The following is a 24781-nucleotide window of genomic DNA, read 5'->3' on the forward strand; positions in this document are numbered from 1 at the left end:
ACTTGTTTAATCTCTAAAAGGGTCGATCATCAGAACTCAAATTTGCTCCTGTTGAAGTCCTTGAATGGAATGTGTCAATAAGGATAAAGCAGAGGTTCAATTTGTAAAAAAATCTAAATAAATCTGGTGGTGCCATGCAGGCTGGCAGTGGGCACGAGAGGTTGAGACGAATTCCTGTGCCCGACCAAGGCAAACAGAGAGCAGGTCAAAAGGCAGCGCGGTGCTGCACGTCCCCGCGAACTGCCTAAAGTTAGACAAAGACCTCCACTTTAGATCCCCGTGATAAGACTGCACAAAAACACCCAATATAGAAATATGTGGTGCATGGGTGCATCTGAACGCAGACTTTCATAATCATGTCCTGATGGAACTATTGTGATGTTTATGTTTTTGCCACCTATGGATGTTTGTGCAACCTGCCTGAGGTGAAAGAGAGGCCACATAGCTGAGGTTAATGTTTTTATTAAATATATCACCTTTTTTTCTTCTTACATTACATCTCAATTACAAAAGTGTACATATGAGCAGTTAGTCACTTTGGAATAGACTCACATAAACAATAATTATCTCTCCAACAGCAGCATGTAGGTCGAGCGGACGCGCTCTTTGTGGTCATGTGTTCTTTGTCAGAGAGAACAGCGACATGAAAAGTAAAATAGCAAGTCTTTTTTTGACATATACATCAACACAACTGACAACAGACACATAAATATCGGAGGTAGGTTAATGTAGAAATACCCGTGTGAGAAGCGGTGCATGGGTGGCACCGCCTGTCGTGCTAACTGTAACCCCATGGAACCATGGGAAATGTTTTCTGAGTACTGTTTAAGGACTGAGAGTTTTGCATTCACTTACAAGAGCTGATCGTGTGCCACATGAGAAAATAAAAAAACACAATAATAACAACAAAAAAGTCCATAACAATGGCAACAATGTGAAAATGAATCATAAAAACAACATTTAGAAATACTTCTAAATGACTTTTGGTCACTCAGTGCTTTTGTTCTTGCTTGGTTTGTCACAAACCAAACCTCCAGACAACTCCTTTAAGGGTAGAGCGAGCTCAACTCAGCAGTGGAGTTCCTCAGGGACAAGATACATATATACACTTTATACACCCATCAAAAATAATAATATAATAATAACAATAACGCAAAAAAAAAAGATATAAATACTCATAAAATAATTACAAATAACAAATGAAATAATGTTGAAATAAATAAGGCTAAAGAGTAGAAGTAAATGCAACAATATTAAAATCTTTCAGAAAACAAAAATAGATTTTCTTTTTCTCTTTTGGACGGGTGTTTGAAGAGGAGGGAGGGGGGAGGGGTTTTTGGGTGGCTTGGACCCAGAAACCCCACAATGACAGTGTACCTGAATTAAACACCACCATGGACAGGATCAATAAATAAACAGCTATCAAAAAAATAGAAAGAAAATCAGTGGCTTGCTTCTTCTTTTTTGTTTGTGAGATCTTCATCAGAGGGTGATCTCTTTAAGGGCACTCGGCTTCTGCAGGCAGGTCGGTGGAACCTAACATCTTCTTTCCGTTCCAGGAGCTCACACACCAGCATCGACCACTCTGTCCATCAAGAGAGGATTCACACTGCAGGAGAAACACAAAATCATTTTTTAATTCAACTGCCCATGTGTCACACACATGTACAGTCATGCAACTGGGTGACACCACACTCCAACAAAACACACATTGTGGAGGTGCCAAACACATCCCTACCTGCATCACACACTCATTTGCTAAACTGTGGTTGACATAATATTGGCTCACATGCAACTTAATGCTGTCATGGAGTCATACACACACTCAGAGCACATTTTGCTGAATGTACCAACCTGTTTGGGTTTGTAGAGCCCGTGTTTGTCACAGTTGGGGAGGTAGAATCTGGTTAATTTGTCTCCTAACTTCTGCTGGGATTTGGCAATTGTATCCAAGGCTCTCTGCAGCTCAACATGACAGGGCCCCTGTGGAGATGAAACAGACAAGGGATGGGTTAACTGAGTGCCAACACAGAAATAATACTGCTTTATTATCAGCAAGCACGTGGGCTGACATCAATATAAAACTTGTAATACCATGCCCCCTCCCCCTCTCTCTCTACACCATATCCTCAAATAGCACACGAGCTCCCTCTTGTGGTGCACGAGTCATTTCCCCCCTTTAAACCTCCCCAAAAACTTTTAGCAACATTTTGCACTCAGGGGAATCTCACAGAATTCACACAATGGTACTGGTGCAGGGTTCTGGCTCTCACCTGTTCCACCAGTTTCTTGCGGATGGCTACGAGTTTGGCTTTCATGCTCTCCTGAGCGTCGAGAGCAACCCTCGGGTCGAAGGGGTTACTGTGGCCGGGGAGGTAGTGGCTGGAGCCGGGGTCCGAGACGATGGCTACGTTGTCCATCTCTGCCTCTGGCTCTCCCTGATCTGAGGAAGAAAATAGAATAAATCAAGCGGCACTGACTGGATGTAACTGTTATCAGACTTTGGGGATTGTGAGAATGAGGATTTTTGATGTGGGTGCTGGATCATATAGGCCTACCTTGTGTCTGGGGCTCGGGGATCAGCTCCTGCTCAGTGCTCTCCGTGCACACGGCTTGTCCCCGGGTGAGGGAGTGCAGCGGCCGGGGGTCGCCGGGTCTCGGGGTGCACCTCAGTCCGGAGCCGCACGGCGCCGTGTAGATCCCGCACAGCTCCTCAGCCTTCAGGGCGCAGGCGAGGCAGCATCCACAGCCGGGTTCCCGCAACACCTCGGCGCATCCGGGTGCCACCGCTGGACACTGGCTCAGCTTCTCCGGAGAACACGGGGCGCATCGGATCGGCTCTGGCCCCACCACCGGGAACCCCAGCGTCCCTGTGGCCAGCACGGAGCACAGCGCTGCCACCACGACGTGCTTCAAATATAATCCACCCATGGTCAACACAGTGAGCTGGATATTAAATATAGAATATAAAAATGTAGAGCAAGGTAGAGAGGTTGAATCAAAGGTAAAGAAGCCGGATTCCCACGGTTCTTGCTCAGTTGCGTCTTGCGTTTGATTTTGGGAAAATGTCTAACTGTGCGTTGCGCGCAGCCGTATTTATAGCCGGGTGAGTGTTTGACGCATCCGCGTTATGAATGATTTCTGAAAAGAAGGTGTGATGATACGATGGGCTGTGATTGGCCCGCCTATGTCCGGTCGGGCAGCTCATTTGAATACAACACTCACGTCAATATTTATTTTGGAATAGGCAGTGCTTGCACGTATCGCAAGCAAGTGACGACACCACTGTTTGATGTTGCAGTCAAGGACCCCCTTTTCTCACCCGGGTGATACCCCAAACTACTTTACCCCTCTCTGCCAGTTTACAGTAACAACTCAGCACTTTCTTTCTGTTTGTTTTCAGCAGTGGCAACGGGAATACGTGCACACAGCGTTACTCGGGGGGTTTAATCGATAACAGAAGTGAAGCAGATCCTTGTTTTCCCTGCGGACACAAACGAGCTCCTCTCTTTAGGAACAACGTTATCCATTCATGGCGGGTTTGTTCTGCACGAACTTCTTCCACAACTTTGGGGGAAACTAGTTATGAGCGCAAATTACGCACGCCCACGCTGAGAGCCCGCTGAGACACCGCTGAGATCGCCCTCTAAATGCATTCGTGCATTACAGAGGGAATTATGAAACCAACTTTCTTAGAAAAACTGCATAAATGAGGAGCCCTCTCTGTCCCACGCGTGCGCGCTCGGTCAGAAGCCGGCTTTGGACTCAGTCCAGGAGATGTCCCGTTGTAATTACCCGTTTCCTGGGATAATAATAGACCAGAGCTATGAATGGGGGCTGCGCTGACATGACCACAGACACGTCCCTATGGCCACTCTGGGGGCTTTAATGGTCCCTCCGCGCGGGACAACATGCACGTTGTTACGGTCTGCTGCAAAGCATTTGGTGTCCTGATACTCCTGACCCTATCCCTTCGTTCACACAATGACGCAAAACAGAAATAAACTATAATATGAAAGCAAACTACTCATTCTATTTTCACTTTTTCGTTAATTAGAGCCTTTAAAAAAAATATACTATTGCGATCGGCTCCATGCAATTGCTTTATAGTATTGCATCATCTGTCAACTGGTGTTAACAGTCACTCTCACGTGATGCCCAGATTTGTATTCTTCAAAGCCCCGGGCTAAATAAAGCCTATATTGTAATCTAATGTGGCGTGAGAGCATTTTCTAGTCCCACTGCCCCCCATAACACATTTGCATCTGTCTGTTAGGGTGAATTCAGTCCAATAACACAGTATCAATTATTAGACCTTATAGTCACGTACATTTGGCTAGAGTATGCACACGTTCTGCAACTGTGTACTTTTATTTCACCATGAATCATAGGAAAACATTGTATTGTTTAGTGTGCTTTAAATGTTCAAAAATAAATCAAGCCTAAGATGTGCTTCCCCTATACTTTATTTAGTCTTTCAACACATATGATTAAACACTTCATTATATCTTGGGAACAACAGGCTAAATCAAGTATGATAAGTAAGTGTCAGACACCACAAGGAACACAATCTAGTGATTGTGTGACTTCATACAAAGTTCAATATCAAAAGACAGTGTGTAAAATAATATTTCATATGGAAGACATTTTAAAAGTGGTGTTTCCTGAAATGCTGTGGTGTTTTCTGAAATTCTGTTTTGACTTGCACTTCAGGGCCACTGTATTTAATATAAAAAAAGACAAACTTTGTCCATGAATCATTTATCAGTTTATCTTAAGGGAACTATAATTTCCACCACATATACTAAAGTGAAATGTAGTGTACAGTAGAAGAATAGATGCATGAAATAAAAATGCCCTTTAGTACTTGAACTAATTAATGTACTGTTACATTATGGCATATGCACATTGGGTGCTAATTACTACACACATACTTTTGATGATACTTGTAGACTTCCAGTTAGGTAGGATTGAGATAGTATGTATACCTGTTTTTTAATACTTAAGTCAAAAACATGTTGACTTCTTCTACCACTGGTTTAAAGGGCTAAAGATCAATAGCATATCTGTCTGTTGTAAAAGAAAAAAGTCTGTGGAAATAATGTGGAAGATGAGGTTGTTGCTTAGCTTTAGCACGTGTTCTGAAATACCTGACATTCCATCACAGGTGTGCCTTTATGGCTTTACCATTCCATCAAAGGGGAATATTTTATACACGTTGTCCCCAAAATTGTCTGTCTGTGCAACATGTACTGAGCCAATCAGCTAAACATCTTAGGTCGAAGTGTTTTTTATTAATCCCATCTATTTATAATACTTGTGATGAATGCACATGTGCAGCCAATACAGCATGTCCAACAGGATGTCCCCATGTTTGTTTTTTATCACTCTCACTGAACAGGAAGTCCACAATGGCCTCATTCTCATCGTGAAAAAAAACCTGACAGCGGAAGGAAGAGGTACTTCTGTGCACTTACATGTAAATACTCCATTACATTTCAGAAATCAATGTTAATATTGTACATTTTGCCGCCTTTTTTTAATTGGTTTTTGTACCGTAGTATAAAACGTTAATATGACAATGGTGAAGGAAGTATTTGGATCCCTAAACTTGGGTAACATTTGAATAATTCTATTATTTATTTAAAATTCAGAGTACAAGGCTGTACTCAAAATATTTATCTTAACGTACAATGTGAAAGAGACTGCAAGATCTAAATACATATTTCAGAATTGAACAAATGTAAAGTGAAAAAGACTACTTAAGTCATACTTAAGAATAATACTTTAGTAAATGTGATAAGTTACTTAAAGCCATTCAAAGGGCTGTTGGGGGATTTACCATGTGTTTGTAATAATTAACGTCAGATATACTAATGTCAAACAATGAATTATGCACACGTAGTACACTGGCACTTTGTACTGCAAACTGCATACTTTTACGGAGTGTGAAATGAATTTTGGTGTGATATAACACAGTAAACATTGAAATACTTCTACCAGTAAAGACATATAGTTCATATTTTGAATGTACCTTCTCATATCTGTATTGCATTTTTGTAATGTTTGATTTTTGTACCTGCTTTTTCATGTTCTGCACCAAAACACCAAAGCATTCTCTAAATATTAAACAATTTAACACGATTCTGATAGTAATTTTGAAATACTTTGAAGTTGAAAGTTAAAATTGTATAACTACATTGATGTGTTTTCCTGACGCAGTGTGTTTGTCTTAATCTGTCCTGAGATTAACTGTTTTTATAGGACCTATCTGCGTCCTTGTGAGGGTAATGTTGACTCCAGCGCTGCTGGGAGCTAAACAATTATATTTAATTGCACCCAATGTTCAGCTCCATTTTTATAGACATTACTCCCTTACTGTGTAAAGTATGTCATGATATGACCTTACATAGCCGGTGACTGACTGCTGATGTATCATCTTTGTAATAAGCAGGTCTACGCAAAGACGGGGGGGGCATGAGGTGTTAAAACATGTGTTCCCATCGAGGAGCCACATGTGGGAGCTGCAGTCAGATCAGAGGCAGAGTTATCTGAGGTCAGGGGCAGACCTACTTTTACCTAAAAACATGTACACAGCGGGATCAATCAGAACACTGAGACCCAAACAGGAGATCCACAGAGCTCTTGAATGGCTGCTGAAGGGTTTGTGTTTGGGAGAGTGATGATAAGGGAGGGGGGTGGGGGTTGTTTCCATCCCTTTCAGATGTCACATGATGGAGATCAAACAGTGCTTGGCATTGAACGTCCCAACGCTGGAATGTTTACCTTTGACAAGAGCTCCGGGAAAAACAGTCTTGTTGTCTCAGGAGCGGCTCACACCCACGCACACACACACTCAAAATCCCACCCTCGATGTTCCATCTATGGGGATTTAAACCTTGCCTTTTGGAGGGCGTCAAAAGGGGGGGCATCTAGGACAGACAAGCTCAGAAAAACAGGGTTGTTTGAAATCACACCCACCTAAAGAATGCACACCTGCGTTAATACTACACAGGCCCAGAGGTTCTCTGAGGTTAACGGATGAACGTATGTCGTAAGGGGAGGTTCAACTTCTAGCGTTACACTAGACCGAGGTGAGTCAGGTGATACATATGTTATTAGTTAGCTAAATGGAATTGAGCCTCATTCATTTAAATTGTACTATCTGTGCTACCGTGAGAAGTCAAAGGTATTTAGAAAAAAGGCCTATGGCAGGGAAGAGGGTTACTGAAGGACAGGAGGGAGTGGCTGGATAAAGGAGTCATGTGACTGGGACAGGTGGAAAAGTGGAGGGCATCAGGTGGACAGGTAGAGAATAGCAATAAAGGGAGAAGTGGAAGAGGATCGCTCAAGACTTGATTTTACCTTTCATCTAAACGAAAAAACTAAACTAAATAAACTTTCACCAGACACTTTGAAGGAAAACATTCACATACAATTATCATGCATCAGGACACACATGAGACAGCTGGTGGAAGTTAATTCAGAATAGCAGCAAAAAAACAGTGAAGAAGAACACTGCATTATCTATAATATCCACTAGGGGGCGACTTCTCTGGTTACAAGTTTAAATCAGATTTTATAGAAGTTGATGAAAAGATGACCCTTCTTCTTACTTAATTGACTACCTCAGTAAAAAAAAAAAAAACGAATTGGTTTAAGTTTTCTTCAGTACATTAGCGTGTTCATTTTTCTAAATGATGGTCCCATTTAGAAGAAAATAGAGAATAAAGAAGAAAATGCTTTTAGGCGGGGTTAACTTATTAATTTCAAGTCGAGACGTGTTTTCAGTTCTCTTGGGTTTATTGAAACATTTTGTACATCTAAAAATGGCTTCGCCCCGTCTTGACACTTCTGGTTACGATACACCAAGACGGCGTTAAAATCTAAATGGTTATCCACAACTGAACCCATTATGGGATCTACAATGTTTAGTGAGGAAGGAAATGCATTCGACATGTTTGTTTTGCCTTATGGAACACTGAACTTAAACATAGCTTTGTGTGTTTACAGGAAGAGTCTACAGCGCATGTTTAACGGTCGGCATTCAATACCTCACTAAGCTTGCTCAGAGAGACTATAGACTTCTGACTTGGATTCAACCTACCATAGTCATTTATAAATGTTCGAATGTCACAAATAAAGATTCCTCTGCCACTGGTGGATGAGCAACCCAAAAGGCAACTGTATTATAACTTGTTGATGATCTACAAAGTTTTATAATTGTTATACTAAAGGTCTTAATTATTAGACAGTAAGGCAAGGCAAGGCAAGTTTATTTATATAGCACCTTTCAACACAAGGCAATTCAAAGTGCTTTACAAAAAACGAAAGACATTAAGAAAATGGCATTTAAAATCAGTCATTAAAAAGAAAAGATAATAAAATAAATACCAAGGATGACATCACAAGGTTTGTTAGTGAATACAATCTTCTCAAAGGGTATGGGTTTAAATGTGAGGAAAGGAAACCAAGCATAGTTTGAACATCTTAACGTTAAAGGACTTAATAAACATTGAAAAACATCACGTAGAGTGAGATTGATGTACATGTGAAGCTGGGAGCTCGGAGTCAAGCACTGTCGTCTCCGGTCCCGGGACACATATGAGGTCTGGGAGAAGAACACTGAAACATATTCATGGTCAATAAAGGTGGAAGAGTCTCAAAACAGTCTTTGGAATTGTGACACCAGCGTCTTTACATGTATGGGCTCAGAACAGTCTCATAATACACACATGCACACAGAAGGATTCAAACTTGTATTTCCGGATCCACACTTGTGTTTTTCAATGCACACACAAATGTGTTCCGTTTCATATACATGTAAATAAAATCCAAATACAGAAACAAGTTTTACATATGTATTTTTGATCCTCACTTATTAGTTTCCCGTTTAAATCCCCTGAACCTGCAAACACAAACAGCTTTCTGTGCACGGATCGCTTTGCATTCGTGTGTGGGTTTTTTGAGACTCCCCTGACGGTGATTCGTACTTGTAATTTTTTCTATCTATAGCCAATCAGATGTCTCCTTCATTCTAAGCCAATCACATGAGCGCGCCCCCACGAGGGTAAGATTACTTCATATACGCATTTTGCGCAGTCCGGTCAGCTCGCTAAACAGAGGGCGGAGCATCAGGTGATCATGCGTGTCTCAATCAGACTCAGCAGCTGATCTGATCTCTCTCTTGCGTCCGGTTATACTTCACTCGCGTTTATGTCCATATCGATCAGATCCAGCTTTCCTGATCGGCCTTTATAGAGAGCACCGATCAAACTATTAAGAGTGAATATCGGCCGATAATGACCGGCGGGGCTCCCCCCGTTAACAGGTCACTGTCTAGCACTGGCTTCGTAGTGCACTGATCGATTAGGCTAAACTAACCTGTAGCTGCTCCCTCCACACTCACAACAACTTCATACAGACATAAATAAAGCAGCTGTATTCGCCATACATACATACATTCAAAACGGTGTACACAAGCATTCATCAATGGTTTGGAAAGTGGCGCTGTACCTTAATAATATAAAGGCTTGTATTTGCGTGCATTTCCTGTTCGGAAAGTGGCGCTGTACTGAGAGTGGAGGGTGTCCTGAGATTAGCGCCTGCAGGCAGGCTCCATGGAGCTGTCATCTCCGGACTGCGCAAAATGCGTACATGAAGCGCTACGTCATGAACGCAATAAATCTACCCTCGTGGGGGCGCGCTCATGTGATTGGCTTAGAATTGAGGAGACATCTGATTGGCTATATATAGAAAAGATTACAAGTACGAACCGGCTGACCGTCAGGGGAGTCTCAAAAAACCCACACACGAATGCACAGCGATCCGTGCACAGAAAGCTGTTTGTGTTTGCAGGTTCAGAGGTTTTAAACAGAAAACAAATATGTGAGGATCAAAAATACACATGTAAAACTTTTTTCTGTATTTGGATTGTATTTACATGTATATGAAACGGAATACATTTGTGTGTGCATTGAAAAACACAAGTGTGGATCCGAAAATACAAGTGTGAATCCTTTTGCGGATCATGAAATACAACTGTGAATCCTTCTGTGCGCATGTGTGTATTATGAGACTGTTCTGAGCCCATATGCATGCTGCATGATGCTTCACGTGTGTCTGTGTGTTTTTGGAATAATATGTTTGTGCGCTTGTGATTGTACACGTGTGTGTGGGAAACCCAGGAAATCCAGGCTCCCATGCGCCAGCATCTATTGTGTTTAGTTTCCTCCTCTCTTTTTCTAAATGTTTGTGTGTGTGTGTGTGTGTGTGTGTGTGTGTGTGTGTGTGTGTGTGTGTGGGTGTGTGTGTGTGTGTGTGTGTGTGTGTGTGTGTGTGTGTGTGTGTGTGTGTGTGTGTGTGTGTTTAGCTGCAGTGCTTCCCTCTCTCATTGTGGCTCTAATGAGAAATAGGAGGAAGTCCAAGCCAGATTGCACTTGGCAAGGTTAACTGGAAACAATCTGGTGATTAGGTCAAGGGAGATGTGTTGGTAGGGATTACCATTATTATGTACCATGCAGGAAAATTACGTTTTCTATTCATTCACACTGTTACTCCCCCCTCCTTCCTCCTCCCCTTCCCTCCCATCACATGTGTGTCTGAAGATCCTTTCCTTGCTTACAATAGAACAGTATGTCCAGAACATCCACATCAAAGGATTCTCTGCAGTAAATGAAAGCTGAAGGCTTAAGTCACCACTCTGTAATGTTTACTGAATGGACTCTCTTTGGCTTCACTTCACTTCATTTTCAACTTCATTGTCCCCAAGAGGGGCAGATAACTGTGCAGCATGAATTACAGTACATGCAGAAGGAGTGCATTGTTGTGTTGAAGAGTATATTTTTGCACCGATCCTAACAAGCACATAATGAGCTTCAGATGAGCATTTTTAAGGAACCATAAAGGTCAGGTCTTTTGGAAACATAAACGTAACAAAACATTGCAAAGTAGAGCAACATAATGCAGTGTTATGGGGAACACTATAAATACGGTCTGCATGCATGTGTGTGTTTTTGGGTGTATCAGAATGTCAACCTAGGTATTTGAAATGTGGAAATCTGTTTTGTCTATTTATTTATTTTCAAATTGTTTTATTTAGTTTGCATTGTTTTATGAAATTATTGTAATATGTCATCATACTATTGTGTCTGCTATGTTTTTTATCAGTATAAATAAAAAATATATCCTCCTTGAATTAGAAAACCAAATAAAAATAAATTCTCTAGTTCATAAAGTTTGTGTGAGAGCAGCGGAGGTGAATATAATTAGTTTTTGTACTTCACAGAAATCACATTTTAACATAAAATGGTATGTCGCCTTTAAATACTTTGAATTCCTCAGATAGCCTTTGCCACCATTGTAATTGGATGGAAGTGGATATCTCAAACCGGGACAAATAAACCCGTAACTATGTATGTGATGAAAAATGCATTTATGTCATTTTTGCAAAGGAACATCCAATGTCTGCCTACACATATCAGTCTGTAGGTCAAAGCATTGTTCTGTTTGTATGTTTTTCAAAGGGTTTATCACTTTACCTAAGGTCACCTTGATCTGCTCTGCTGAGGAGGTTATTATGCCTTTTTTTCCTGCGTGTTTTAAGGTGTTTTCTCTCAGCACGTCACATTCCATCTGCATGGACGTTCAGAAGAGACCAAACAGGCAGAAGCTGTAGCAGGCGGTTATTAAGGGTCACTGCTGTTAATGCAAAACATGGAGTTCATTGACCCTGTGTGTGTCTGTGCTGACGTACAAGATCGAGAATAACACTCTTCCACTGGGGAAATCTTTGAGGAGAAACAATCTTATGGGAGAATCTTTTTTCTCCACTAATCAGAAAACAGCAGTTTTTGTTTTTGGCTATGTTGGAGATCTCCAGGAGATATAATGTGTTGACTTCACTTTTGCATGAACTCTGTTGCGAAACCAAATTTCTCGGAACAACATTTTGGGTTCTGTATTCTGGAAGCATTTGAGTGCTTAATCCATGCATATGGATTTGATCAAATCTAAAGTGAAATACTTCAGGATGAATCGTGATTTGTTCATAAACTATGTTCTGCACCTGACAGTGTGATAGTTCTGGGAGCCAAAAGTGAAGCCAATACGCGGAAACCTACGTATAACCAGTGCTTGAATTGGAATAAAAAAGGTGCCAGTACTCTAAATCAGCAACTGTTTCAAGTCAATTTATTTATACAGCCCAAAAACAAGTATTTGGATCAAAGTCATAGTATATCCTATAATGCTAGGTTTGTCTCTTTACTGTATCTTTTAGAAAGGCTCACTGTACTTAAACAAAATGACTCAGGGTGCATCTGAGATTAGAGGGGGTGCAGTGGTAAAGTGCTATTTTTATAAGTGGGGAGTGGACCTGACACCCTAGGGGGGTCTGGGGGCATGTTCCCCCGGGAAGATTTTTTTTTTAAATATTGAAGTTAGATGCATCAATCTGGTGCACTTTGAGAGCAACATGAAAAGATAATGGATACCTCTCAACATCCATATGAAACAACTGTAAACAGATTTACTTTTTCTTTATGGATATAAAAGAAAGTAAAGCCTGACTCCTACTGGCGGCTGGTTAAATGACTCCTCGTCCCTGAGTACACTCACCATCTTTCAGCAGGAAAGGAGAGAGGGAATCTTTGTCCGGCGACAACCGCTGTCTTTCGCACTATTATTAAGCCACGCCAACATTTTCAAAATGCTAACGTTATGTGATGTCTTTTCTGCTCTAATCTATCGCTGCGGCGCGTCATATACGCTGGGCATATTTGTTGTCATGCGCCAATCAGGTCCGGACTGGGATAATAAGTCAGGCCGGGAATTATACACCCAGCCAGGCCACTACCAGTTTTTTGTGCCATTTTGCTGGATTTATTTGTCAATATTTACAGCGTTGCTGCCCATAGTGATAGCCCTCTAGTTTAAATCTATTACCCAAAAATAAATGTATGGAGATGGGTTAATATTTTAAAAAAATTGCAAATCTATTTAGGAACCTGTCCATGTGAACATATTTTAAGTGGGGGTGGACCTCGAATCCTATAGAGTGGCGAAGTCCCTCCCCTTCCGGGGGACCTCCATGTGACCTTATTTCGAAAAAAGTATGTATTGAAGTCAATGGAGAGAAAAAGATTATCTTTTGATCCCGTTTGAATTGTGCAACGAATTACACATATGATGTTTGTCAAGTCAAAAAAATACAAATGTGCCGTAAAACTGTGAAGTAACACATTTGTTTGTGTGAAGCGCTCAATGAACTACAACTCTGGTCTTGCATACGTCACCAACACCAAGATGGCCGTTACGTTAGCATATTTCACCTCTTTCTTTCAGAATGAATCGAAAAGTTTTAAAAGAGGTGAAAATCACAACAAGTCTGGCCATGTTGAGAACTGTACATACACAAAAGGGGAGTTAGTCGGTTCCAGCATGCAGGACCGGCTTTACAAGGTTTCGGTGAGTAACACGAGTGTAATGTGTAACGTTAATGTCAGCTAGCTAAATTCACTTACGCGACTCTGGGATTTGTAGTCTTTCTAGTTGCGTATTTTTCATAGTCTTATATTTCAACAGTTTTACGACAAACTGTGACTTTTTTGACATGTAAATTATTTTTTAAGATTGACAAACATCATATGTGTAATTCGTGGCACAATTCAAATGGGATCGAAAGATAATCCTTCTCTCCCCATTGACTTCAATACATAAGTAGTAGTACTAATGCCCCTTTCGTGCCATTAGTATGCAAGAAAAGTGACAGGTGGTGTGACAGGTCACACCTCTCCCTACTTATGTTAATGAGCTAAGTCCCGCCTCCCTTTGTTCGAGGTGGATGTCACACCTAGGTGTGAATTCACACGTAGGTGTGAGATCCTTTGATGTGAGGGGTGAGGTATCATCACACGTAGGTGTGAAATGCCCCCCTGTGTAGTGTCTTTGTTAGAGATCCTTTTGTGTCATGTGAAAAGCCCCGGGCTAGCGCCTTTGTTGTCTAATTCTTTGATGTGTTGATTAAGTCTCTTTGTGTTGTCTGGCCCCTGTCCCCTCAGAGTTGTATAATCTAACTATGAAGTCTAGTCCTTTGACGGGAGGTGTTATAGCAGGTATGTGTGACTTCACACTGGTGTGTTATAAGCCTCTGATGTTAATTTAGGTGTTGATTAAAGCAGTCTCTTTATGCTGTCTGGCCCCTGTCCCCTCAGAGTTGTATAATCTAATTATGAAGTCTAATCTATGAGGTGTTATAAACCTCTGATGTTAATTTAGGTGTCTCTTGAAGTTAGGTCAGACTGTCTACCAGCCCCCTCCTAGCCTCTCCCCCCTTCCGGGCTATGACGCAGGCAGATAGTGGGTGGTGGAATTAGGTAGAAATATGCGCAAACTAAATAAAAAGACAGCAATTCCATTTACCCACCTTTTCAAAAAAGAAAAATGGCCAAGAGACGCCTCGAATGGGGGTTAATCAGTCAGCTTACCGCATCCGTCCGGAGCGTCAGTCAAACGAATGCATCAGCAGCAATGCGGGGGTCTGTGCACAAACTTATCTCGCGCCCTCTTTTGGTCATGCGTGTTCATGTGTGTTGGAGGAGGGGCTCTGTGAGGAAGTGGCAGATTTCCCCCGGTTTGACTGCAAAATACTTTTTTTTACAGAGGGCTCCGCCTCCTCCCTTAACATAACAAGCCCCGCCTTTTCCTCACCAGATCATTTAAAAGTAAGGGGGTGGAAATAGATGAAAAATAAATACGCTCAAACTAAATACAAGCCAGTCATTTCCATTTACCCAGTCACTTTTCAAAAAAGAAAAATGGCCAAGAGAACCCTAGATATGGGTTTAATCAGTGAGACTCCAGTGACAACTTACCGCCACCAGTCCGGAGCGCCAATCAAGAAACGAATGCAGTATCTGGGCCGGGTTCAGACGCCTCCAGCCGAAGAACTTCATGAAGAATGGACTCTGAAAAATGGTGATGTTTGGGGTTATGTATTCAACTATATGGCAAATGAACTGCATTTCTACAATCTGAAGAATGGAGAAACGTATGGACCCCGTAGTGTTAAAGCGACACTGACCTCAACAGATTGGGCTGTGTTAACTCTGGTGTCCTCCAGAGATCTCCACGCAACCACTGTATCGGAAGAAGTAGTGCATCAAGAAACAGGCGTGGAACCAGCGGTGTACAAGATATTTGCAAAGAAAAGCAAAGAAACGCAGACAGCATGCGAGATCAAAGAAGAGTTTGCACCGCTGCCCCTCAAGGTGGAGGAAGAAGAAGGAGATATTTCCCCGCCGCCAGAAGTGAGAAGAGTCCTGACAAGCACCGTCTGGGAAACTAAAAGCGGACCATCGGGGCGATGGTATTACCGCGCAAGCCGGATGGCATGCAGGGTTTTTCAGACATTCTTGCGGGTGCCTCTGACTGCTTGGCTGAAAATGATTGATGGAAAAGCTACAAAGCTTAAAGAACTTTTTAAACAGAGTCAGACATCGATCGACATTATACTGGTGAAAAAGACTCTCACTTTTGCAGAGGCCTCAGCCTCCCAATCAACATAACAAGTCACACCCTCCTCACCAGATAATTTAAAACTATGGACCCCTCAAAGAAAAGCAGTGTGTTACCAATGTAAAAAGAGCGTCGAGGGTTGTCTTACGAAAATGTGTTATCTCTGTATCAAGATGATGTGTTTTAAAAATGAATTTTGTGAAAAATACCAACTCATAAAGACACTCATTTTAACCTCAGTGTTTGTTCTCTACAAATGTTTAAAGATTGTTACAAAATGTAAAAATAAAAGGTCTGGAGACTAAATTAATTCAGGACTTAATAGTCTAACAAAATACTTTATCTGAATCAATTTTTTCTTTTGGGGAATCAACAACTTGGCGTTCATTCGGTTCAATACAGACATTGGGGACGCTCTACAACCGATATTTGCAGTAAAAAGCAAAGAAAACGCAGACAGCATGCGAGATCAAAGAATTAGACAACAAAGGCTATACATTGTGTTACTAAGATACTTTTAGACACACTTTGGCGTATGCAACACTTGTCCAGTTAAACAAGGTTTTTTCTTTTCTGATAACCTTACATATTTTAGTTATTTTCTGCTACCAAGATACTTTAAGATACACCTTGATGTACGCAACACTTAACAAAAGTGGTATAATATGAAGTACTTGGTAAGGAAGGGGTTTTTTCTTTAAGGGGTGCAAAAACTTTTAGAACAGGGTAAAATATTCATTAATTTGTAATGAATTGAGTTTCCTTTCTTTTGATTTTCAACATACTATTTGTACACAATGACTTTTCCATATTTCTGACAAACTATACTTTTTGACTTTTTCCGTAAAATCTTGACAAACTATTACTTATTCTTAAATGCTGCTTGGTTGGAGATGATTGATGAAAAAGCTACAACGCTTAAAGAACTTATTTTTTAAACTCTCAATTCTATAAATGACTCCCCCCATTCAACGCAATAAACCCCACCCTCCACTCAGCAAATCATCTAAAACGAAGGACCCCACTAAGACGACCGCTGTAAACTAGACATGGAGCTGAGAGAGACCAAGACTCCCCCCGCGAGTTGTAGCCAGGAACAGACGCCTGTAGGACTACCACCATCATCACCACCATTTTGGACACCCGAATCTTGCAATACTACTGCTGCTGATTTTGCTCCTTGGGCCAAAACGTCTCTGTTTATGGACACAGTGAAATCGGTGTTGGTTGATATTGTGGAGAGGGTGATACATCGGTACAGAGAAGAAATATGCAATGGATGCCGAGTCAGTCACCCCGACCAGAGGCAACACGATTTCCTGAATGACATGTCCGATTTTTACTTCAGAAACAATTACAACGCGTTAATGAAAAGACTCTGGCTCACCGACTTCATTACTGAGATCGACCAGACTCTTATTGATAAAGACATTTTCACGGATGATTGGAGGATCCAAGGCGCTTCGGAGGCTTTTCTTCACAATCTCAAAAACTGCAGACGCCTCAAGGAGAGACTTGAAAAGATCCATGCAGAGTTGGATGGAGAAGAAGAAGACTAATAACCAGCAGTTGACTGAAGCCAGGGACTTGTTCGATACATTGACTTTTTTCTTTAAAGTAAAATAAAAATGGGAAACTACTATGCAAAACGCTCTGTATATATTGATCAGAATGTAGTCAATACCCTTTTAATAAGTGTGGTGATGAGGACGATTGAAAACAGAACGAGTAGTGACCCCTGTGTAAAAAGATTGGCTGAAGTTTGTAAACTGGATGACATTTTGGATATCGTTCGTTCTGGCAGTACTATTCCGGGTCATTGGGAAACGATTGTAAACGAAACATTTAAAGTGGTCCTGGAATCTTCATTTTCCGAAACATTCTGTAACATTATCTCAGAAATGAAACAAACATCAAAAGTGTATCATGTGCTCTCATTGTATGCTCTGTTTGTAGATGTAATGCATCTCTGTGTAGAAAGCAGCATACACATGAATATTCTGACTGAAGTGAAAAAACTCCATCACGATATCTCCAGTAATATGGGGAATTCTAAGCTGGAGACGGTCCTGCGGATGTTGCAATCAGTATAACTATTTGATTTTTGTGTGTGAAAAAATAAAAAAGTGGTTTTTTACATTTAAAAACTGTTGTCTTCATTATAGCAAGGGGGAGCGTGTCTGATACATGTGTATTACAGTCCTTCGTTTTTGTGTTTTTCAGTGTTTTTCTGTGTGTCTGCACACACACACACACACAAAGCACAAATCATTTAAAACAAACCCCTGAATCAGATTTAGAGAGGACCATTAAGAGTCAGAATCTTAACGAAATATACTAATACAAAGTACTTCATTATCTACTTTTCAGCTTTTATACACAAAAGTGTATCTTTCAGTAACTTTCTCAGAGAATTTAAGCATAAATCAGTCAAATGTTCAAAACAGTCTTGCTTCACTGAAATAGCCTCAAAATCACAAAATGCCATTAAGAGTCAGATGCTTTACGGAATCTAATAAAAACAGAGTGCTTTCATGGTAGTGGTCAGCTTTTAAACATAAAGTGTATCTTGCAGTAACTTTCTCAGAGAATTTAAGCATAAATCTGTCAAATGTTCAAAACAGCCTTGCTTCACTGAAATAGCCTCAAAATCACAAACTGCCATTAAGAGTCAGATGCTTTTACAAAATCTAATAGAAACAGAGTATTTTCTACAGATGACTCCTCCCACTCAACGCAATAAGTCCCATCCCACTCAGCAATTCATATAAAACTAAGGACCCCCACTAAGACGACCGTTGAAAAGTAGCCATGAATCTGAGAAAACCCAAATCTGATGTAGCCTCCCCTTATTATCACCAGGATAACGGATATGGGCTTAATGACTGGATGTTACAAAGTAGGGGAGAGGATGTTCCCGAAGAAGAGCTCTCCTCTATATCATATCCATGTAAGGTCTTTAGGACAAAAGAGGACCACGATAACATGACATATGAAGAATATATTTCTTTAAAAGATGGTATTATAGATAACCTTTATAGAAACAGTATATCTCATACCACTAGCCAAGATCGCAAACGACAATTAGCAGAAAAGAAAAGAAAAAGTAAAGAAAAACGAAGAAAAATGAAAAGGAGAAGAAAAATGAAAAGCAAACGCAGAATGCGAATGAAAAGAAAAGGGGGCATAGGACGGAAAACCAAAAAGACAAATCGAAGGAAGGTGAAAAGAAAAAGGAACAAAGTGAAGAAATTTAAACTAGAGGATGCTCATGGTGTTGTAGAGCCATTACCGGATCATAATAATCTTATAGAGCATCTACCGCTAACCGACTGCTGCGAATGTGTTGAACAAATACCAAAAGCAATGGCAGAGCTTTGCTTCAATATAATGAGAGAAAAAGCACGATACTGTGGAATTGCCCAAATTGGCGACAGTGCCAGAACATGCATTGGACTGTTGGAGGATCTCTATTCTAGTATCGGTTGTCATTACATCGAAGGATATGCCAAAACGTGTGACGACATAGACAAAGCTTTTGAAGACAATTATATGGTACCTGTCCTTACAGCTAAACAAATCCTACGCCAGGTATTCAACAGACCACAAGAAGCACAAGAAGCCCCAGAAAGGATTACATTCAGAGCTAATAACGGTGAAACCGAAGAAGAAGCAAAGCAGATTATAATCGTTGCGGGTGAAAGGATAGAGAATTTGCATGTGATGTTAATGCATTTATCTGATATAAAAAATGCATTTGTATACTTCCAAGAAACCCCTAAACATCTACTTGGGCAATGTGAATTGAACGATAAACCGATCACTGTCAATGAAACGCGGAGAGAAGCAGCAGTGCAAATCGTTAAGTCTATTACCTTGTATGCACTACGACATTAACTTGGTAAAATGTAATGTGTTTTTTATTAAATGTGTTGAATGTTGTGTTTTTCAATTAAACAACCATTACAAAATGAAAATGTGTTTTATTTTGCTCTCATATATAGTAATAGTATTGTAAACGAAACATTTATAATAAATCTGTTGGTGTCTTCGACAGGCAGCCTGCAGTCCGTTGACTACTTTCACTCTATGCCGCACAGGCGCTGAGCTTAACAACCAACAGGGGCCCTGCATGCATAGCAAAGAGGAAAGAGCATTAACAGGGGTATGGGTGACCCCAGAATTCACCAAAGCCCTGGACATGGGGTACAAGATGACTCAGATCACAGAGGTGTGGCATTTTGAGAAGAAAAGTGACAGCATTTTTGTAGACTATATACACACATTTTTGAAGGGTAAACAAGAAGCATCAGGCTACCCTTCAGAGGCAGCAACTGTAAACATACTTGCACTGTAGAGACCAACTGAATTTACAGTCATTCAATCTGAGTTTACACACCATGAGACATAGTGAGAGACAGGAGAAACATTCAAAACCGTTATTCATCTGTATGATCAGATTCTTTGACAAACATGAATCACAGTAACCACAACCTTTCAAGTGGCAATAACAGAGTGATATGGACTTTTTAGTGATTTTTTTTATTATGCACTTTTTTCCTGCAGGTGTGGCTTGAGCCTCATCTCGCATAACATTTTTTGGGCAGATGGATTTAGAGGCACTCAGGTTGTCCATCATCACCAATGCCCTGACGCTCCGTGGCGGGGGGAGACGTGATGGCAGCTTATAGCAGCACTGGTTGATTATACTGCTGGACAACATATACACAAGTTTCAATTCAACATACCAAGTTGTATTGACATACTGTATGCACAACAGTTGTGCATACAGTATGTCAATACAACTTGGTATGTTGAATTGAAATTTGTGTATATGTTGTTCTCTTTGAGGCAGCAGCAAAGACTAGTTTTCTCTCAACAAGTTTATCTTACCTTTTTTCACCTAGTTAACATTTTATTTGTATTATTCATGCATATTTTACTAATCACTACCCCCTCAAATGGAAATATGTGTTTACATAAATGGTGACCGAACCGTTTGAGACTCACTGAGATAACCTAGACTAAGTTAACTATCTAAACACTCAGAGAGTAATTTACCTCACCTGAGCTGTAGTTATCAGCCTCTCAGTCTGACAGGAGAGGACTCTCCCTCCACCTTGTTGTTGAAGCAGAGCCTTATATCCGTTAGCGCAGCTAGCTAGCACCAGATGCTAACAACAATACACATAACTGGTGCTCACGCTTTCTCGCTCGCGCCACACATACACACACACACACCCTCCCGAGCTTGAGTGACACGCAGAGACCAATCGAGGGCATTAGTATGATCTGTATGAAAGTGGCCATGTCGGTAGGCCACATCATCAGGGCCGCCCCTCCCTACAGGACAATCACGCAGGCTGCATGGGGCCCCGCCTTGTGCAGGTATATTTGCAAAGTAGCCTACTTTGTTTTCACTCCTGTCGGTTGGGGGGGGGGCCTCATCTCACAATGTCGCTTGGGGCCCCAAGTTGGCCAGGGGCGGCCCTGCACATCATGTAGACAGCCAGTCACCCTCTGTGAGGCAGAGTCAGACCCACATTTGCGCAGCGTTGCGTTCACAATACATACATAACAAAATATCCTCAGGCCAGCAGGCCACTTAACAGGCCAGGCCATCGGAAAACCTCCCGGTCCTCCCGATGGCCAGTCCGGGCCGTCATGACGTGCCGCCGGCGAATGAGTACCGGCATTTTACTGAGTACCCGACAACTAGGGCCACCAGGGTGGGTGGAGGGGGTCAGGAGGACGGGTTTGGGCTGACAACCCAGGAGCACCGCGGAGGACCCGGAAGGGATCTCGGGCGGACGGCCCGGGGGCAAGACAGAGTCCAAGGTGGGGGTTATGGAGGGGCGAAGGCCACCGGAAAAGTCAGGGGGCCGAGCATGAGGGCGAGGGCCGCGGCCGGGAAAGTCAGGGGGCCGGGCTCGAGGGCGAAGGCCGTGGCCCTCCGGGGGCCGGGCTCGAGGGCGAAGAATGCGGCTCACAGGGGGCCGGGCTCGAGGGCGAAGACCGCGGCTCTCAGGGGGCCGGGATCGAGGGTGAAGACTGCACATGGACAGAACATGGAGTTGGCAGGACCCCCAGCGGAACATCCAATGGCACTTCAGTAGGGACCCATGTTACGTTCCCTTCTAAATCTAGGGGGTACAAAGGGAAGTAACCACACACAAGGATGACCAAGCACGACAAAAGGAGAGAAAACCGATCTCTGAGTAACGAACAAGTCGTTTAATGAACACAACAGGAACACGGGCTCACCAGCCAACTTGCACAGAATAATACAGCATCAATATATATCACGGAGCTCCCCTCCTATCAATCGGCAAGACACAGGTCTGCACACATGCAGCCAGAGGAGGAAAAAAGGAGAGCCCACTGCAGTCTTCCTCCGGTCCTATATGGAGGCCCTGATTAGGAATTAGGAGCACCTGGGGAGAGGCTGCACCTGGGGACAATCAGGCTGCACCTGGGGAGTCAGAGGGAGAGAGAGAAAAACACACACACGACCACACAAACACTACAGCACGTAACACTTCCCCCCATAAAACCAAACAAGTGTTTGGTCACAGTTACCAACAACACTCATTACATAGTTCACAAGCATACTATTGAATGCTTGGAAGCTGCCACCTGCTGCTTCCAAGCCACACACTCCGCCACTAAATGACCAGGGTCAAGACAATAGAAACACAATCTCTTAGTGTCGGGACCTGGGAGAGAAACAGAATGAGCACGTGTGACACGTCTGTTACGAGCCCTACAGTGAGGATAACTGCCCTGAGGATACACTTTACCCCCGGCTATATCATTACCCATTATGACATCCACACCGTCGACAGGAAATTTGGGGAGCACAGCAACTGGAAAGAAACCAGTAGCCAGTTCAGACTGGACATGGACATTGTGAAGATGTGCGGGCACAGAACCCATTTCAATACCTCTCACCACCATATTCGCATCACAGGCAGACTCAGCACTCAGGGGCAGGGCACCGGCAAGGATGAATGACTGTGAGCCACCACTGTCTCGCAACACCGTGACCTGCTGCTGGTCCTCCACCTTTCCTGACAGAGAGACAAAGGCAGTAGAGATGAACGGTTTCAAACACTCATCAGGCCCTTTGTTAACAGTGGCCCGTCCACTAGGACACACTGCTGTAACCAAACCCACCCCTTCTGGGCGCTTGCCATCCACTGTCTGCTTTCTCTTCCAAGCTGCACAGTCTGCTATCCTATGACCTGGGTCAAGACAAAAATAACAAGCTCCGTTTATCCTGGGACCTAACAATGGAACACTGGCACAGGGAACGTAATTGTCAGGAGCTCTACGATAAGTATCCCGCTGAGGAGGATCACGCTGAAAAAAACCGCTCTTGTGTATCAGCGCAAACTCGTCTGCCAGAGTGGCAGCCTGCTGAAGGGTAGTCACTTTCTGCTCAGTCAAATAGACTACCGTACGCTCCGGTACACCGTTTTTAAACTCCTCTAACATCATCAGCTCACACACTGAAGCAATGTCATCCGCTTTACACGCTCTACACCACCTGTCAAAGAGGACTTTCTTCTCCCTCGCGAAGTCCACGTACGTTTGGCCAGAATTTTTCTTCAGGCCGCGAAAACGCTGCCTGTAGGCCTCAGGCACAAGCTCATATGCCCTGAGAATAGCACCTTTAACCTTCTCATACACCAAACTGTCCTCGACAGAAAGAGAAGAGCAAGCCTCTTGAGCCCTGCCGACTAGCTTGCACTGTAAAAGAGTAGCCCACATATTTTCTGGCCAGTGCAGAGCAGCAGCAATGCGCTCAAATGCACCAAAATAGACTTCCACCTCTGATTCACGAAACGCAGGGACCAAAGAAATATGCCTGCTCACGTCAAAGGAGGCAGCAGGACCAGAAAGTGTAACTGCAGAATCACCCACCACAGCTGCTTGGAGCTCTAGCTGACGCATCCGGACAGCAGTGTCCGCCTCCAACTCCAACTTCCTGATCTCCAGCTCCAGCTCCTGCTTCCTGATCTCCAGCTCCCTCCTGAGCTGAAAATCCCTATCTCGCTCCTCCCTCTCACACTGGAGACGAGCCATACACACTTTTACCTTAGCATCTAATTTAGACCCCGTAGGTGAGGATCCTGCCGAGAACGAGCCAAACTGAGGTGTGGTGAAAAGTTTTGCCTGTTCCGTAGCACTCTGAACACCAGGAGTAACACCAATGCGGCCTCCACCATGAGATACTGCTGCTACAGCCCCGGCCACCGTGCCAGGAGATTCCACTAAAGTAGGCCGACTCAAAACCCCCTGTTCAACTAGTCCAGTTAGCAAAGTAGCCTTGAGTTCACTTTTAACAAGAGCAGAGGAGACAGAAACGTGATAATGGTCAGCAACTAACCGCAAATCCACCTTCCTACAGCAGTCTAGCTGACCCACAGTAGGACTGGCCACAAACTGCTCCAAAACAAAAGCCATCCTTAGCAACGGCTACTTACAAATATATATATATTTTTAATTATTATTATTATTATTTTTTTTTTTACAAACTTCCCCAGATCCTGCCTACCAAACTTACCTAACTATCTTCTGGGGCGTGCCGGGCTCGAGGTGACTTTAAAGGTAAACATCAGCGGCCGAAACCCTGATTCGCCTGCCCCCAACAGGGAATAAATCCCCACCCAGGATTACCCCGAAAATAAAAAAGGCAAAATGAGTGCCTGAAGGAAGGACTGATTCAGCCCAGCTAGACACTCCCCTGTCTAAACTGAGGAAGTCAATGCTACCAAACACACTAAACCACAAACAAATACTCACTCTTTTTCTGAAAGATTGGACGAGCCCCCACATGGAGCCGGCAGGATCCTCAGCGGAACCTCCATCGGCACAGGACGTAGGGTTGGCAGGACCCCCGGCAGGAGAGTAGTCGGCGGGACCCCCAACGGGACAGGACATAGGGTTGGCAGGACCCCCGGCAGGAGAGTAGTCGGCGGGACCTCCAACTGGACAGAACATGGAGTTGGCAGGACCCCCAGCGGAACATCCAACGGCACTTCAGTAGGGACTTGAATTGGGACTTGAGTTGGGACTGTAGAGGGAACTCGAGAGGGGACTCGAGAGGGGACTCGAGAGGGGACTTGAGAGGGGACTCGAGAGGTGACTTGAGAGGGAACTCGAGAGGTGACTTGAGAGGGGACTTGAGAGGAAACTGGAGAGGGGACTCAAGAGGGAACTTGAGATGGGACTAGAGTTGGGATTTGAGAAGGGACTAGAG

At 42.9% G+C, this 24781-nt stretch overlaps 1 protein-coding gene across 1 annotated transcript; it reads right to left on the reverse strand.

Annotated features, from left to right (window-relative positions):
* Positions 1-446: 446 nt before the first annotated feature.
* On the reverse strand, positions 447-3149 carry igfbp1a (insulin-like growth factor binding protein 1a). Its single transcript, XM_034237316.1, has 4 exons — positions 2559-3149; positions 2274-2443; positions 1855-1983; positions 447-1609 (listed from the first exon to the last, which is right to left on the reverse strand). Exons 1-4 carry the CDS (start codon positions 2929-2931, stop codon positions 1499-1501), a joined length of 783 nt encoding a protein of 260 aa, XP_034093207.1. The 5' UTR covers positions 2932-3149; the 3' UTR covers positions 447-1498.
* Between the last annotated feature and the right edge of the window lie 21632 nt (positions 3150-24781).

Source organism: Gymnodraco acuticeps, unplaced genomic scaffold (assembly GCF_902827175.1).
Source record: "Gymnodraco acuticeps unplaced genomic scaffold, fGymAcu1.1, whole genome shotgun sequence".
NCBI lineage: Eukaryota > Metazoa > Chordata > Actinopteri > Perciformes > Bathydraconidae > Gymnodraco > Gymnodraco acuticeps.

What these genes read in the sequence shown, in the direction of transcription:
- igfbp1a (XM_034237316.1), bottom strand. Translation starts at nt 2,931, where the DNA reads ATGGGTGGATTATATTTGAAGCACGTCGTGGTGGCAGCGCTGTGCTCC. An exon ending in CCCCGAGCCCCAGACACAAG is followed by an intron (nt 2,444 to 2,558) that starts GTAGGCCTATAT and finishes TTTCTTCCTCAG; the next exon opens with ATCAGGGAGAGCCAGAGGCA. An exon ending in GCAAGAAACTGGTGGAACAG is followed by an intron (nt 1,984 to 2,273) that starts GTGAGAGCCAGA and finishes TCATCTCCACAG; the next exon opens with GGGCCCTGTCATGTTGAGCT.